The 17594-nt window shown below is 44.0% G+C and overlaps 1 protein-coding gene and 1 long non-coding RNA gene across 5 annotated transcripts; one reads left to right on the forward strand and one right to left on the reverse strand.

Annotated features, from left to right (window-relative positions):
- Positions 1–2607: 2607 nt before the first annotated feature.
- LOC120708008 lies at positions 2608–9202 on the reverse strand. Of its 4 annotated transcripts, none has more exons than XM_039993084.1 (10): positions 8820–9198; positions 6786–6874; positions 6627–6710; positions 6230–6342; positions 6094–6159; positions 5013–5114; positions 4365–4917; positions 3971–4176; positions 3316–3467; positions 2608–3245 (listed from the first exon to the last, which is right to left on the reverse strand). In XM_039993084.1, the coding sequence occupies exons 1-10, from the start codon at positions 8957–8959 to the stop codon at positions 3098–3100; spliced, it is 1653 nt and encodes a 550-aa protein (XP_039849018.1). In that variant the 5' UTR covers positions 8960–9198; the 3' UTR covers positions 2608–3097. The 4 variants fall into 4 exon arrangements, with proteins under 4 accessions (XP_039849018.1, XP_039849020.1, XP_039849021.1 ...); XM_039993086.1 differs by lacking the exon at positions 2608–3245 and adding an exon at positions 3849–3897 and having other exon boundaries at positions 3327–3467; positions 8820–9202; XM_039993087.1 differs by lacking the exon at positions 2608–3245 and adding an exon at positions 3604–3685 and having other exon boundaries at positions 3332–3467; positions 8820–9202.
- A 2565-nt stretch (positions 9203–11767) lies between these two features.
- Positions 11768–13361, forward strand: LOC120708009. Its single transcript, XR_005689217.1, has 2 exons — positions 11768–12399; positions 13022–13361. It is a non-coding gene; the product is annotated as an uncharacterized LOC120708009 (long non-coding RNA).
- The last annotated feature ends 4233 nt before the right edge of the window (positions 13362–17594 follow it).

Genomic DNA, 17594 nt, shown 5'->3' on the forward strand with positions numbered 1-17594 from the left:
TCACAGCCATGCAATGCTTACATACTACCCCACTTCCACAAAAGGCACCATCATATAGTGGAATCTCATCATCAAAACTACTGGTTGAAGCACTGAATTTCAAATGCGATACATGTCCTGCTTCCGCGAGCACCTCTATAGCAGTCTCAAATCCCCTTAGGAAGAAATGCATAATGCATGTCCATACCATGACAATCGCCCTGGAACCGTCCTATCAGCTTTGATCCAATTCGCGACAAAAAAGTGTTCGATTCAGCATACCCGCAAACAACTGCTTGTCAGCAGATCCATCTCCTTCCTCTTTTATCCAAAGATCAACGTCTATTAAGCAATACTGCAACACATATATCCCACGACAAGGGCTACGAAGAGGCAGGAAAGACCAACTCTGTAGTTGTATAATTTAGAATTTAGAACTAAATAAGAGATCGGTATAAATGTTATAAATAATATCACTAGCAGAAGGGTTCAATATGATGCACAAGTATCACATTTTGTCTAAAGAAACAGAATCATAATTCATCGTTAGTTATTTTCCATGTCAAAAAAGAAAGAAATTATTTTCCATGATTAAGATAGTGGCATCTTTTAACAAGATCATATTGATGAATCCATGTGAAAACAGAATCATAACCGAGAGAAAATATCCATATTGATGAATCCATGTGAAGACCTATTATACATGTTGCTGAATCCATGTTAAGACTAAAAAATGCCTCCGTGAGATATGATGGTACATATATGATGCTGATCATTTTACCTAAAATGAGTGGGTGTGCTGGGTGTATGGATCGGGTGGGTGGAGCAAGAGAAATGTAACAGAAGAAGACAAGCGGAAGAAGACAAAAGATGACAAGTGCACTGATATAAAGCAACTAACGAGAGACTAACAGCGTTAAATGGGGCAGGTGCCCACGAGGGCACGGAGTATTTTCCGTTACTCGCATGAATTTCAGTTTCAGATTTGTCAACCTACTTGAACCACAAGTTAGTTTAGAGATCTAAAGGTGACAGATACCCTTTTCTACATCAAGTATGTAAACTTTCACACACACAATGACACTTTGGCATACTGAACATAAGACCTGGAACCAGGACTACTATATACAGATAAATTGGAGTAAGGAGGCCAATTCCAAACAATTTGGAGCATAATAAAAAACACTGAGCACTCAGTAGGCTAGGAAATGGGGAGGGAGCTAGACGGGAGTGCCACCTTAGACATGCTATGCGTCCAAATGATCAACTTTTGGATAACAGAGTTTGCGTAATAAAGAATTATTCTGTCAAAACAAGATATGCCTGAATAAATCTATTTGTGATACCAATTAGAGTTCTAGTTTTCTTCTTATGCAACTTCAATTCATGATAATGACAAGTATCACTTACCTCAGGAATCATGGCTGGATCATCTCTTGAGCGCTTAAATAGATAATTGGGGAGTGGCTCCCAGCCATCACGAACAGAAAAAGACCCATAAATATCAACAGGATGATCTATAGGATTTGATAATCTCAAGGAAAACACTTGCATCATCTCACAGGGTTTGAAATACGGATGATTTGCTGCAGCTGCAGGTAGGAAAAAAAAATGAGAATGAACTGCACAAGTGATGATAGTTAAATCGCAAGACATTTATCATTAGTTCACTTACTTTCAGAAGTAATTTCAGTCCAATACTGCAGGTGGTAGCACTCATGTTTAGAAACACAGCATGTGGTTATCTCTGGAAGAATAGTTAAGAGGAAACGCAGGCAAATGAGACATCTTGTTCTCAACCATTTCACACCATTCTCTCATCAGTTCATGATTCCTTTCTTCAGCTAATGAAATTATCTCCTCTGCTCTCTCTTTAGAACAACTTGCTCCTGTAGAAACAACAGTTGCACTCATCAAGGACCTGCTTGAGTGTCGTTGTAATGCAAAAGCAAAACCCATGATATGTGAAACGAGGGTTTTGCGCCAGTCAGTCATATGGTACGAAATTATATAAACAAACTATAGTTTCTTCAGTTTTGGATTAGATTCTACCGTTTGCATGACACGCGCTCTATTTGTTCTAGAAAAAGAGGGTTAGTTGTTAGGTTTCCAAAAAAATACTTGAGTAGCGGAAGTTACCATTTACCTGCAGTGCAAACTAGTACCGGAGGATCCCAGGACCCGATGAAGGGCAGACACAGGTCGCCGTTCTCGTCCCAACCCCCCACATCGTCGTCGCTGTCCTCCCCCACGGTGTCGCCTCCACCGCAGTTCTTCTCCTCGTCGTCGCCGCCGCCACTCTCCTCCTCGTGCTCATCCTCCTCTTCTACGGGGCACTCAACTATCTTCAACTTCACATCAGGCTCCTCTTGTGCTTCCTCCAGAACACACCGGATTTCCTCCATGAATCGCCGCGAGCGAATCCATGCATGCACCAGTTCGGCTCGGCTAATCATTCGCTTCTCGACCCGCACACGGAAAATCAGCGGTCCTCAAACTTGTCAAATTTGTTTTTTTACCGCATTTTACGGGTTAGGAGCCCTTTCATATGTGAGCGTATGTGACATGCAGTTTGGCGTAACAGGTATACTTGACATATGGATAGAAGATACAGTTGATAGTTTCACATAACGCGCTGTTGTATCCCCACCGCCCTCTCACGCATGTTGATGTTCTTTCATACACAACAAATCTACTGGACATTGTTGGAGACTTCTTCACTCTTTCAACTCAGTGATAGAAGCATGAATTACAATGAAGCCAGCAAGTATAACAAAACTACCATCTGGATGACTGGATCCCTTTTGCTATCGCCAAAGTTTCCCCACAAGTATAACAACACTAGCTGCTACTTGCTGCTGTCACAAACGGCAAACTCTGAGCGCCGCCAAACCACAACGAACCCAAAGAATATGTACAGCATTGTGAAATATGCACGCTTAACATGGTTTCTTTACAACTCTTCCCTTTTGCGATCCAACTTTCTTTTGCTGAAAACTCTTCCCTTCGTATTTATAGAAAGTAAAAGCAGGCAAATTGCACCTTGCAATGAAGAGAGGGAAGAAGCATATGGTCTGCTGCAATTCACTGTCACGAAAGTCGTATATGGATGATCTGATCAGACCTGTCCTGACTGCATATCATCAGTAATTTTCGAGATGCGTATCCCCCAGAAAGATTTTGGATGCAGGTTCTTCTTGTCAGCTCTGAATAGCCAGCCTATGTTGGACTCGCAGGCAGCACACAGTGCAATCGTCCATATATATCTGCAACAAAAAAAAAGAACTTAGCCAGTCTACGTGAATTTTGGAAAACCAGCTGAAAAAAATGCCATACCCTGGAAACCAGCTGTGAACTCTGGACGGGTCACCACGCAGTGCAAGGCTAGTGACACTGTGTACTGTAATCATCTCTTTCACAGAACCGTAAGAACCAATAGCGTCCACACTGGATATCATCACCATGTCACTTCGTCTTGCAATAGAAGTCTGCAACAAGAAATGAACTTGTCACGTCTCACATTAGTAAAAACTTATGCTGAAATTATTTCATCTTTTACAGCTGGTATCACCAGGACAATTGCAGATACAAAAATTAGATGAGATCATGAGATGCCAACCATACATGGTTCCCATGCTGGTCCCAAAAGTCAACTCCCCAGTGGGTTTTAGCCATTGAGGGAGGCAATAAGTTTTCTTCCTTGAATCTATGTAAAAGGAAAAGTTGAAACTCTTTATGAACCCTAAAATCTGGACATACTTATAGAAACCTGGATATTTCATCTTATGTCACCATTATGCATGTTGCAGCAAGCCAACAAGAACTCTTAAAACTAGCTGCAACTGCAGATCAGAGAAATGTAAACTCACATGTCTAAACCATGTGGCCAGATTGCAGAAATGAAGAACAGGATACCATCTAGAATGGGAAAATATACTAGTACGATCAGTATTGCAGCAGAGTAACTAATTCAAAACAATTAAACCATTACCAGACAGTTTCTACATCGTAAGATATTGAAAGCTTTGAGTAGCTGAATCTCCCGCTGTAATCGATATGAGATTCCATCGATCTCAAGTAATTCTTGCCTCAGAGATAATGAGATGGGAAGATTGCTTCCAATGTGAAAAGACAAATGATTCGGCTTTCTCACATGGTCATCCACGCTTGGGTTTACAATTACCTGTCTCCACAAATCTGCCATAAAGAAAATGTAAGATTACACACACAGCACACTTAAAATTTAAATCACAGCTTAACAGATTCACACTTTTGTGATGGACACTATGGAAAGGAATATTATGCAGTTAGCAATCAATGGATGTGGAACAACATAGATTCAGTTTGCTACAATCATGTTAAAAAAGAAGTGGAGAATTCAATACCTGCAGCTCTCCTAGCAAGTGAATATGAATCATACATTTCATAAGTCCAGCGAGGCCAAAATGACAATGGAGCCTGTGATGCCATCTTTGTGCTATAACCACCCCAGTAGTGTCTCCGTTGTTCGGTATTTTTCTTTCTTACTCCCAAATAAGACGTGAAGCAAATATCATCCCAATCTCCGGTGTTTGTATGCTTATCTTGCTGACTGCACCCATCAATTAGTTTAACAGAATCAAGGCACCAACAAAACTGTTCACGTATGGGATCTTCATCTTCATTTGAGGATTCATCCAAACTACCACAAGTTACCAAACCTGAAAGGTGTACTCTTTTATCTGTTACTGACTGATCACTTGACGTGCTAGTGGGTGATAAAGAATCCACATCTACTTCAGAATCCACATGATCAAGTTGTTTAGAACCAGACACATATACACTAGGTATTGATGAAGCACATTGCCTGAAACTGTTACTTGCAGCTAACTGTCCAAAAGCATCTCTTGGAGTTCTTTGAGGTGTATCTTCCTTAATAATTCGGACTTCACCCCATGGCTGTAAAGTGTTAACATGAAAAATGTCATAAATTATGTTCTGTTCCTCTGTTTCAGGGAACAACAGGCTTCTTTTATTCAACTATAGAGACTTACTACTCCATCGACGTCCAACCAATGACGTACAAGACGAAATCGCTGCTGACCACGAGAGAAAACACATGATGAACCATCATCCAACTGTTGAACTTCCTGTATCTGTGAAATAAAATAAACACATAAGCTAAAATCATTTATGAGAAGAAAGTGACACCGGTGAATATAATAGTTTGGGAGAGAAATAACTAAGAACTTGTCCCGATATTTAGTTCACAACTTACTGATCCTACTGATTTTGAAATTGAAAAAAAAAAGTGTAAAAGAATTTAACAAAAAGTCAATTTCAGAGACATTGGCAGCGTAAAAATGACACTTGGAGTGCACGCTTGTGTTCCAAGATGTTGTGTATCATCAATTGATCCATGTATAACACCAGAAATCAGTTTGCAGGTTATTCCAGACTATATTCAACCATAGCTCCTCCGAAGCTAAAAAAAAGAAACACTATAGTCAACTATAGCCACAGATTCCATAAGAATATTGTCCAGTAACGAAATGTTCAAGTCCCATGGGAATCCATCAATTCATTTTAATAGCTTGATGTATGTCTTTTAGATTGCATTAATATTTATTTACAAATGAATTATAAATCAGGGACAAAGCTGGAACCAAAATGACACCAATGTCTACTTTAACATACTTGCAGCAACATAAATAATAACCTTATTTTAGCATAAGCAACTTTGGGTACACATATTGTCAAAATGAACCAGCTGCAACCTAAATTCTGTGCTGCATATGCACTGCCCTAACCCTATGCAGTGTTACCCCTGGTTTAGACTTTAGTATATCATTACAGAAGACTCAAAGATATTTATACCCTTTTTTTGGTTCCTAGAAAGTTCATGCATATTGATATACTCATCTGAAATGATTTATCAGAGTGTCATATAGGCAGATACTCAGTTACTATTTAGAAACAATTCTATAAAGAGGAAAACCGGTAGACCACTGATAGACATGATATGAGTATACGACTAATAATCAAATAGCTTAGATTGATGTCTGTGTTAAATGGATTGCCACATATGACTCCAGAGTCTACACTGAAATAGCTTTTATGAAAAAAGAAACCCACCTCTGCCATTGTTCCGACGGAAGCAATAGTGTGATGTCCATCATTTGCGCGTCGATAAGCATGAACCTGGCATTGGATGTCAATTGTAAATACGAAAGTAACAAGAGGCATCATAAGAACGAGGGGTGGCACTCACCACACCTATCATGCATGGAGCATCAACATGATTAACAGCCTTGTCAATAGCTTCTGCTATTCTAGGCTGAATTACTCGAAGAGGTAGGGAAGCTTCAGGGAACAAAACAACACCTGCAAAGGTTTCATGGCATAAGCTTTAATATAACTCCACTATGTTAAACATGTAAAATATTAGTGCGTGATAGTCCCTATTCATGTAAAAAAGGGCAACACAGGTGGCCATTTCTGGAGATAGTTTTATGATGAGATGATGACCACCTATGCAGTCACTATTAGGCCCATTTGGAAAGGACAACAGGATGGCCGATTTCATAAGCATTGTCCATATAGTCAGATTAATTATTGGGGTAAGCTTTGTCATACACTGCATGGTCTAGAAGAAACAGGGAAGCTACCTTGAAGATAAAGCATCGGCAAGTTGAGGACTTTGTCGTAATCCAAGAAAGCAAATTTGCCTCGGGTACCATCAACCTTCGCTTCTGGCAAAGTAAGCAGGCATTTCATAAGTTGAATCCAGGATTGTAAAGTACGATAAGATTAGCAAGAATATTCACCAAGATAGGTGTGAACTTGCAAGGAAACCATAGATGTATCAACTGTAAGCTCCTCAGAAGTGCTAATCCCTCCATCTCTACGTGTGTTTCTGCAATAAAAGAATGTGAAGAAGAAGAGAAGAATAAAACAAGAAGCCTCACAAACACTGGGTGGCAACAAACTAATCCAATTCCTTTTTACCAATGAAGTGAATACAGAGAGTGGGAAAATTTCATGGACCAATAGTACTTTAACAGGCGCATAGAAATCATAGTAGATAGTGATCTGAATATGGCAAACATGGGGACACCATGTATTGCTACTTCATCACTCCTCCATCGTTCCATAGGGAACCACCAAGCACAAGTCGACTACATCAACAAATTTGTGATGACAGTAACACTTGAAGCTGAAAAGATTTGGAGCAATTGAACGCCCAATACTAAACATTGGCTGTGAGTGTCGAGTGATCACTAATTATCTCCGGTTGAAACTCTGAAACGAATATTATTCTACGCTCGATGCTTGTTTGCTATGTTCTTAAGGTTGCCAAATTTCCCCAATCCTAATCTCCAACTCCTCTGAATTCAGAATGTAATGTGTTGTGGGATTTCTAGGGTACCCACAGCCGGGTGGCGGAACGCACCCGTCTATTCCCAGTGAGGGAGCACTCGGGGAAGTACTAGGCGATTGGGCTAATCTGGCACTGAGACAAGCACACAAGAACACACGATCTAGAGTGGTTCGGGCCGCCGGAGCGTAATACCCTACATCCACTGGGAGAAGTATTGTTCTTGGTTGTGTATGGATCTATCCTCTGCCGGGCCTTGGCCTTCACCCAGCCTGGGCCTTTCCCCTACCTGGCGCGCCAAATGTCGTGGTGCTGCAAACCACAGCCGGGTGGCGGAAGGCACCCGCCCTATCCCAGAGGGTGTGTACTCGGGGGTTAGCTAGTCCTAGTTCGATCTCTCTCAAGAACACGATGAACACCGCGGGATTAGAGTGGTTCGGGCCGCCGGAGCGTAATACCCTACGTCCACTGTGTGTTGTATTGCCTTCCCTCGAGAGAGAGAGTTCGCGAGAGCTTGTGTGTCTGGGGAGCCCCCTGTGCACAGCGAGCGCCCCCCTTTTATATCTCAAGGGAGGCGCGTACATGGCTGATGGGTCCCCGACAGGTGGGCCCAACGATGTAGTATAAAATAACGTACTGTTCATACATTATGACGTTGCAGGCAAAGGAGATCTCTCTCCTGGATTCCTTTGCCTGCTCCTGGAGTCCCTCGTTCATCATGTCCTGGCGCTGTCTTGTCGGGACGATGCCTGGCGTCGCCTGCCACGTAGATTAAGCGGGCTGTGTAGCTTGCGGCGTAGGCGGCATGATGGAAAAGTGTCGTGCCGTCGTATCCATCTAATGCTGCAGACAGGCTCTGCGCGGGTGCGGCACAGGCGGCTGCACTGTGCACCTTGGTAATACGCGGTGCACAGTGAGGCCTGACAAAGGCTGTCTCGCGTGCCGCATCGGCAGAGCACGCCTTGTCCAGCTGCATTAAATGCAGCGGGCGCGCGAGTCTTCTAGCGGAAGGCTCGCGCTCGAACCCGTGCCTCCGGGCCACGGGGCGGCTCCGAACCCCCACGCAGTGCGGGAGGTCTGGATGGACGCAGGAGGTCCCGGACCCCTACGGGGGTCCGAGGCCTCGGCTGTCGACATGGAGCTTCCCTTCCCTAGAGACACGTGGCGTCTCCGGACCCATCCCTAGGCGGGGAACGGGTCCGGGGCCGTTGGCCTGGCGAGGGAAGAGCCAGTCCCGTGGGGCCTGGCTACTCCGTCCTTTCCGCGCAGTTACGGATAACGGTCCTGCCTTGCTGCGGTAAGAGTGGGTATCCCTAGTACAGGGTACCGACATAATGTATTTTCATAAATACTAAAACCATCGGTTATACAACTCTATGACCGCAAAACCCCGATGTCGCAAGGATTCGTAAGGGGGCGAGGGTTAGGGGTGGGTTCGCAAGGAATGGTAAGGAAGGGGCGAGGGTCAGGGGTGGGTTTGGACCTGAGGAAGGTGTCGACGGAGGATGAGGAGGATGAGCCATCGTCGTCGACCTCCTCGACCTGTAGCTCCTCCATGTCCAGTTCCAGGATCTGCTCCATCTGCCTCCGCTCCCTCTCCAGGATCCAATCCGGATCCGCCATTTCGCCGCCGCCGCAGACCTGTGAGGGCGCCCGCAGCGGACCTGGCGCAGGGTGGCTGTGAGGCAGCCGCCAACGCGGACAAGGCGCGACTGGCGATGCCGGCGCGAGCGGAGCCGCAGCGGAGCGTGGTTGCCGGCGCAGGGGGCGCTGGGCCCGGGGTGTGCGGTGGACGCGCCGCGGCCGCCGGAGCTCGCGTCGCGGCTGCCGGGGCGCGCGGGAGGACGGAGCAGTGGCGCACGTAGAGCTAGTACCGTGTGCGGAAAAGGACTCCAACGCGACTAGGCCCAAGATCTAATCATTAATGGACTCTGTTTTTTTTTTCAATGACCCAAAGCATTGGGCCGGCCTTCCCACCCCCACACATGAATACAAGGCCCGGTGCAAAAATACACACAGCCCCGCCGGTGGATCCTATATATCTTCCACAAAATTTTTTATTATCAATCTTCTAATATTGGAGATTCGTACAGATGATTTTCCTCCGTTTGATTTGTTACCTCCGTCATCCAATTCCACCAGCCTCACGCCCGCCGCCGCCATTGCAACTATTGGTGCTCAGTTCCGAAGCCGCCGCCGCGAGCTGCTGGCCGTAACACCGTCGCCGGAGCTCGTGCTCCCATGCGCTGCTTTTCTGCGACTGCGTGCCCCCTAGCTAGCTGCCCCCGCCGCACTGCTGCCCAGCAGCCCCCGCCGTGAGCCTGCTGCTTGAGCTGCCGCCTAGCTGCCCTCGTCGTGAGCTGCTGCCCAGCTGACCTTGCTGCGTGCTGCTGCTAGGCTGACTACCGCCGCACCCGCCGCGCGTTGCCGCCACCCGCCGCCGCCAGTGCCGGAGAAGAAACTGTGAATGGTCGATTTATAAGAAAATATTAGATTAGGTATTAGCAAATGTTAAATATATTCTCTTGAGATGTTGACATAATTCGTAAAAAATATTGAATGTAGTATTTAATCTAAAATATTGCAATGTGTTTTTAAAACATGTTGAATATGTTATTTTTAAATGTTGAATTGAATTTAATTGAATCTAATAAACTTTATAAATACTTAGCTTATCTATCTTCCATATCTTCTAGGAGTTATATAAAAGCCCGCTCGGCCCGCCCGCCCTCCCAGACCTATCCATTCCATTTCCATCTCGCCGCCGCCCGCGCCTGGTCAGTGGTCCGCGGTCGCCCTCACGGCCCCACCCCACCCGCCCCGCGGGCCCCGGCCCTCCTCACCTCACCTCGCCTCGCCGCGGCGACGCACCGCCAGCACAACCTACCAAACCCGCCGCGGTCCCCTCATCCTGCGCGGCTGCGCCCCACTAGGTAACTCACTAACGACTTCACCCTCTGCCGCCGGCATTACCTCCTGCGTCGGTTTTGCGCTCTCCCTCGCGCCGTCTTTTGCCCCCCACTTACCCGCTCGGCATCCCCGGATGCGAAACCTGCGGCTGACCTCCGGCTCACGTCGCGCCGCGCGGGGGAGATCGGGGCAGGGGCACTCATCCGGACGGGGAGGTTGCTGTCCGGGAATCAACGTGTCGTTCTCTGCTCTCTCGATTGGTCGGTACCGCACCTTTTCTTCTTCTTCTTTTTTCCCCCACGCTCCCTACCGATGCCGCTAGGAGGGAATCGGTTCTTCTGAGGTGACACCAAACCAATCTAGGGGGAGCATGACGGCTAAGACCCTGTGATCTTTGTTTTCTAGTACTCGGATGAAAAAGATCGCTCCAACTTTAGGTGCTGGTTAAGCTTCTACTGCTCGACTCTAGCGTCTACAGATCATGCATGGATAGGAGTAGCTTGCGTGTACAACTTCAAAATCTGGAGGAGTGACTTTCAGTGAGTGGGGGTACTGAGCTGCAAAAGATCATACTGTGTTTGATTACTGTGTATCGTGCACTCGAAAGCTTGGTGAATGTTTGTTTGGTTAGTGTTTTAGTGAACCCAGGTTATACCCTCACCTCAAAAAAACTTTCCTCTGAATGAAGTTGAGCGACAGAAGAGGACATATTTTGATTTGTAAGTAAATTTGAAAGGAGACGATTGGTCAAGTTGGTGCTTTCTAGGTGCAAATAGAAGGCATACTAATGTGCAAGGTTCAAGAAATCGCGATTAATCGCAAGACTAATCGCAATTATGTGTTGCGCGCCGGGTAAATGTGTCGATTACAACTTAATCGAGCATTTAATCGCTGGACGCGTTTAATCGAGCGTGTAATCGCGCGGCCTCGTGTAATCGCTAGAAACGCGCGCGTAACTGGTCGAAAATCGTTCGCGCGGTTCCCACGGGCGCGAAAGCGGGAAGCGGGGGCAAGATTGGCGCGCGGCGCGGCGCGAAAGCGGGTGGGAAAGAATCACGCGCGGCGGGAAAGATTGGCGCGGGTCCGTCGGGTTACCTCTCTGTCGCGCCCTTCCCAATCCATAGCCGCCGCATTTGCTCGTCCACCGCGCCTCCCTGCTCATCCGGACGTCTGCCGCGCCTCCCTGCGCCGTCCGTCGTGCCGTTCCGGTCCGCCGCGGCTCTGCTTCCCCACCTCTACAGTCCTCGCCTCCCCGCGCCGTCTTCCCCGCCTCTGCAGTCCGCGCCTCCCTGCGCCGTCCGCCGCGCCGTTCTGGTCTGCAGTCCGCGGTAGGGAAAGGTCAGCCGCAGCCCGCGGCCGTGCCTCCCCCTCTCCACCCCTGACTCCACTGTGGTAGTCCGCCGCGGCCGTCCCTCCCTGCCTGCCTGTCCGCCGCTCCCCTTGGTATTCAGCCAACAGCCATTTAGGTAATCCTCTGTTCCTCTTTATGGACTGTACTATACTAAGCCTATTTCAGTATTTCTATCTGTTCTATCTGTTCCTGGAACTGGGATGACATGGCGTATCCTTGGAGATGCAGTGGGAGCAGATGAGCAGCTTCAACCTCGTAGGAGTGGAAGGAATCAGCCTAGAGATTTACATGAAGAAGAAGAGTTCGAATCTGAAGCCGACAGTGACTATGAGGAAGAGCAAATTCCTTTTGAGGATGATGAAGATGAAATACTATGAGCAAATTCCTTTGAGGATTGAAGCTGTCTGGACTGTGGGCTGCTGCATGTTGTGTTTGCCTATCATATTTTGCTTGATTGTGCATTTGTGCTATGTACTATTAGCTGCTAGCTGCTAGCTGCTGCTATGACTTTTAAGTTCTTATTTTCTTCGTGTTAGAAATTTGAACTATGAACTATGCTATGTCATCATGTGGCTATCTGCTACTTCATATGGACTGGTGTGCTGCAGGCTGCAGCTGTTAATTTCATGCTCATTGTCATTCTTTCTTTCTTTTCTTGGTCATATTCTATTGTTAATGTCCAGCTGTTGTCTTTTTGTTTTTTTCATGAACTTAAACAGTTAAACTAATTAGGTTGTTGTCATTTGTGTAGGTACAATTGCTGTCCAGCAAAGAAGATGGCCAGAGGAAAGAAATTACTGGTGTAAGACCTCTTGAAAATCTCATTTTTTATTTTTTTGGCAATATTAGTACAAACGATTAATCACGTTTAATCACGATTATTCACGATTACTCTTTTACCGTGCTCGAGCGCGCGCACAGCGCGTAGCGATTTTTTGAACCTTGCTAATGTGCCAAAAAGCAATCGAGCTTACACATCAAACAGAACATAGAAAGCATCTAGGTTTCTTTTTGGAGCAGTGTGGATGATAAATCCATAAAGTTGCTTTGGAGGTACTGCACACATCCAGTTCATGTTGTGCTATGCATATGCTACTTTTAGGTTGTGGAAAGTGAGTTCTCAATGCTATAAAAGGAATTGCTGAGTGCCGACAACGTGGGCATGCACAAGCCGTAGAACACAGATAACCTTGATATGTGTAAATCAAATGTTATAGCTCGAGAAGTGTTTACATGGAAAGACAAGAGTAAAAAAGGTCAAATTAGCTATCTTTGTTTTGTCAAATGAATTTGGTGTATATCATCTTGATTTACAAATAACATACAGAGCTCAAAAAGTTTTCTGATATTTATTGGAGGAACCTTGTCTACTATCCTTTTTCCACATACAGAAGGACAATGAATCAAAATTTGATTTGTGGCAGAAGGACAAATGTCGCCTTAAGAATGGTCACCAAGGAAAAGAGACACCAGCATAGGAATGAGCAGTGTGACTGCACCTTGAGATTTTTGTGAAAATGGAAGCACCATTCCGGGGAAGGTAGTGATTGAATAGCTTGCGTATAGACAAAGTTTGCAGTTTATTCATCTGTTGCGATGGCAGTGACCCATCCAGCATTTTCTTTTCGCCGATATCCATTTCCTGTACAGGCTTTTTGTTTGTTTCGAATTTCTGATCCATGCCATATTCCTATCAAGTTGTGATGTTGACTGGGGATGAAGAGCAATCATCGGATCAATCATTGAATGAATCTCTTTTACCTCTTTTGCAAAAGGCTGTTGGTTTTGCCACGTGGTCCAATGCTCCGAGAGAACATTGGCTTGTGACAATTTGATCGAACTGTTGAGGTCTGTTTCTTTGTCCTGCTTTTCTTTGGATGAGGCTCAAAGTTAGCATCTTGGGACTATTTTTATTCGCCATCGTTCTCCTAGATTTTATCATTGCATTATGTTTGAACTTTAGGGGCACAAAAAGATATCTCATTCCATCTTTCCCAAATTGTCTGATTACATCCTATCCTGCAATTTCTTGCGTAATCTTATGATATTTTTTTAGAAGCATGCAGTAGTATTCTCATGCCCACAAAACAGCTAAGAGGTAGCAGTATAAGGTAAATATACTGATGTGAAGTAATCGACTTAGCAGTATAACGTAAATGTACTGATGTGAAGTAATCTGAATTTCTTAAAGGAATACCCAGTAAATGACAGTTTGGTGATGATTAGCACAGAATGAGAGCATTGAAAGCTCTCAAGTGAATATCTCTCTTTCCATATGCAAGTTCAGTAAATGAAGTTAATTTTCTGAACTTGCATATGGAAAGAGAGATATTCACTTGAGAGATTTCAATGCTCTCATTCTATGCTAATCATCACCAAACTGTCATTTACTGGGTATTCCTTTAAGAAATTCATATTACTTCACATCAGTACATTTACGTTATACTGCTAAGTCGATTACTTCACATCAGTATATTTACCTTATACTGCTACCTCTTAGCTGTTATGTGGGCATGAGAATACTACTGCATGCTTCTAAAAAAAACATCCTAAGATTACGCAAGAAATTGCAGGATAGGATGTAATCAGACAATTTGGGAAATATGGAATAAGATATCTTTTTGTGCCCCTAAAGTTCAAACATAATGCAATGATAAAATCTAGGAGAACGATGGCGAATAAAAATAGTTCCAAGATGCTAACTTTGAGCCTCAGCCAAAGAAAAGCAGGACAAAGAAACAGACCTCAACAGTTCGATCAAATTGTCCCAAGCCAATGTTCTCTCGGAAGCATTGGACCACGTGGCAAAACCAACAGCCTTTTGCAAAAGAGGTAAAAGAGATTCATTCAATGATTGATCTGATGATTGCTCTTCATCCCCAGTCAACATCACAACTTGATAGGAATATGGCATGGATCAGAAATTCGAAACAAACAGAAAGCCTGTACAGGAAATGGATATTGGCGAAAAGAAAATGTTGGATGGGTCACTGCCATCGCAACAGATGAATAAACTGCAAACTTTGTCTATACGCAAGCTATTCAGTCACTACCTTCCCCCGAATGGTGCTTCCATTTTCACAAAAATCTCAAGGTGCAGTCACACTGCTCATTCCTATGCTGGTGTCTCTTTCCCTTGGTGACCATTCTTAAGGCGACATGTGTCCTTCTGCCACAAATCAAATTTTGATTCATTGTCCTTCTGTATGTGGAAAAAGGATAGTAGACAAGGTTCCTCCAATAAATATCAGAAAACTTTTTGAGCTCTGTATGTTATTTGTAAATCAAGATGATATACACCAAATTCATTTGACAAAACAAAGATAGCTAATTTGACCTTTTTTACTCTTGTCTTTCCATGTAAACACTTCTCGAGCTATAACATTTGATTTACACATATCAAGGTTATCTGTGTTCTACGGCTTGGACCCTCAAAGAAGAAGCAGAAAATGGTCAAAAGAATATTAACCTACGAGAAAAACCGCTGAGGAGTTGGAAGAGGAGACTGCTCGATATATAAAAGAACAATTGAAGCCTAAAGTCCCCCCGAAGAGGGAAAATGTACCTCTAGTACTAGGGAAAAAGCTTCTCGCAAACCTATACAACCCACCAAAACCGAAAAGCTTATCCTCGGACTATGATCGTACTCTGACAAAAGCACACAAGGTGAGAAATCTGAAGAAAAAATGTGGCAAGACCATTCCTCAGCTTGGCACACAACAGAAAGGATTCGAGCCCCTCCGGGTGCCAGGGTTGCCACTCCTACACCCGACGGACGTACAACTCCAGGCGGACCTGCAGGCCGCGATATTTCTTTCTGAAACTGGATTAACGCTAGAGGAGGCAACGGGGCAAGTGGAGGCGGAAATCCCTGTCGCTCCCATTCTTACTCCATTCCAGCATGGAAAACCTTTTGTCACTGAGGAAGAGGAGAAAAGTCTAGGCACACAGATGTTCAATTTGCATAGATGGTACCTGCGAATGTCGAATGACGAAGGAAAAATGTTTGGAGTCAAGTATCGTGACCATGATTTCTTCCTCGGGGAGGACGACTTCTGGGTGTACTTCGAAAATTTATATCACATTTACCATCGACAAGCCCTCGACGTCTCTATCATCACCATTTGGGTTTTGTAAGTATCACTTACCTCTACATTAATACTTTTTATTCACAAGAACATAATTATATGTGTGCATTATAAAATTTCTATTGTATCGTTTAGATAGGAGACCCAAAGAAGCCGAAAACATGGATGGCACCATCAGATCAGCTTCATGTCTCCTTTGCTAGTCAACCAGAAAGTGCTCAACGAAAATTATAAGGAAACGTGCCAAAACATGTACGATTCGTTGACTAGACAAAATTACAAATCCTATATATTCATACCATACAACTTTGGGTAAGCCTTGGTCGACTCAATCCTCTGTTATATTACTAAATAAATACTAAGTCGTCTAATGCATGTATGTATATATCCTATCTATATCTACAGTTATCATTGGATTTTACTCATACTTTCCGTAGAGATCGGCAATCTTATAGTCTTTGACTCAATGAGAAATCCAAAGTCCGCAATCCAACATATCCTAGACCCCTTGAACAGATAAGTTCAGTTTGCACAATCATATCTTTTTTTCTGTTAATAACAATTCTTGAATATCAAACTTAACTATGAGTGCAGGGTTTGGAAAAAATTTGTGAAAAATAACAAAGGACGTGGTCAATGGAGGCCCGAACTGAACGTTAACATGGATTATCCGGTATGTTGATTCATAAAAATTTGTCTAGTTAAGTATATAATCCCAAATTGTTCTAAATTGAGTAATTTATTTGTTTCTCTTTAAGTGTGCGAGACAACAATAAGGAACTGATTGGTGCGGGTACTACGTATGCGACTACTTTGCACATCATGACTCCATGCAGGAAGACTACTGATGAAGACACGAGAGTACGTCCAAACCGTTCACTAGTACATTTTTATAATTGTACTAACGCATATGATGTTAATCCTTTTTTTCCTAAATGATAGATGTCTCAAAATGGGGGATGAATGTTACTCTACTGATCGGATCAACGCCGTGTGCGAGCAGCTCGCCGGATTCATTTTGAACGAGATCTTGGATCCTAGAGGCGAGTTCTACCACGACGGTCATATCCATAGAGGACTTCCATCGACCTCCTGAGGGGACCAGTAGTTGGACTGCAAACATAACTTGTACATTTGTAAATATTTTTAAACGTTATGCCTTGATGTTTGTAAATTTGTAAATATATTAGTTCATCTAATTGCTTAATTATATGCTCGCATTTCACTTTTAGTTAGTTTTAAATATTCTCTGAAAACGAACACGAACGACCAATGAACGTATAGTACTGTAGAGCTTGAGTGCGTTTAGCAATTATAAAAGAATAAACAGTAATAAATATAACAAACAAAACTGGATTTGGAAAAAAAATGAAAAGATCATTGTTACCGGTTAGAAATACTAACTGGTACCAAAGGGGCTGCCACCTTGCGTCAGCGTGGCAGTCTCTTTGGTACCGGTTGGTCTTTCCAACCGGTACCAATGGAAGCCTAAGGCACCGCTTGAAAAACCCGGTGTCTTAAGGCGAGGCCATTGGTCTCGGTTTGTGGGAACCGGTTGGAAAATCGGTGCCTAAGGCCTTTTCCAACCGGTTCCCATAGTCTGTTTTCCAGTAGTGTCTGCATGATTCTCTAAGTCTGGAGGCTGATCACAATGAAAGCTTAAACTGTTTTTCTGTTGTGATTTTGAAGTAATTTAGTTTGCTTTAGCTTAACTGACTTCATGATTATCTCCTGTTTAATTTAGAAAGTTAATTAACACCTAAAATGGTAGTAGAAAAAGTTTAAACTGTTAGTTTTTTGTGATTTTATGTTAACAATGTGCACTTTTCAAATGATAGGATTGCCCATGTTTGATTAATTTACAACTGTTGCTTCTTTTCCGATCTGATCGCCATGCCTGGGACTACAC

The sequence above is a fragment of the Panicum virgatum genome, chromosome 5K (assembly GCF_016808335.1).
Source record: "Panicum virgatum strain AP13 chromosome 5K, P.virgatum_v5, whole genome shotgun sequence".
NCBI lineage: Eukaryota > Viridiplantae > Streptophyta > Magnoliopsida > Poales > Poaceae > Panicum > Panicum virgatum.

Coding starts and splice junctions, on each gene's coding strand:
- LOC120708008 (XM_039993084.1), bottom strand. CDS start 8,959: ATGGCGGATCCGGATTGGATCCTGGAGAGGGAGCGGAGGCAGATGGAG. Junction 5,115..6,093: donor CCGTCGGAACAATGGCAGAG/GTGGGTTTCTTT, acceptor TTTATTTCACAG/ATACAGGAAGTTCAACAGTT. Junction 4,918..5,012: donor GGTTGGACGTCGATGGAGTA/GTAAGTCTCTAT, acceptor AACACTTTACAG/CCATGGGGTGAAGTCCGAAT.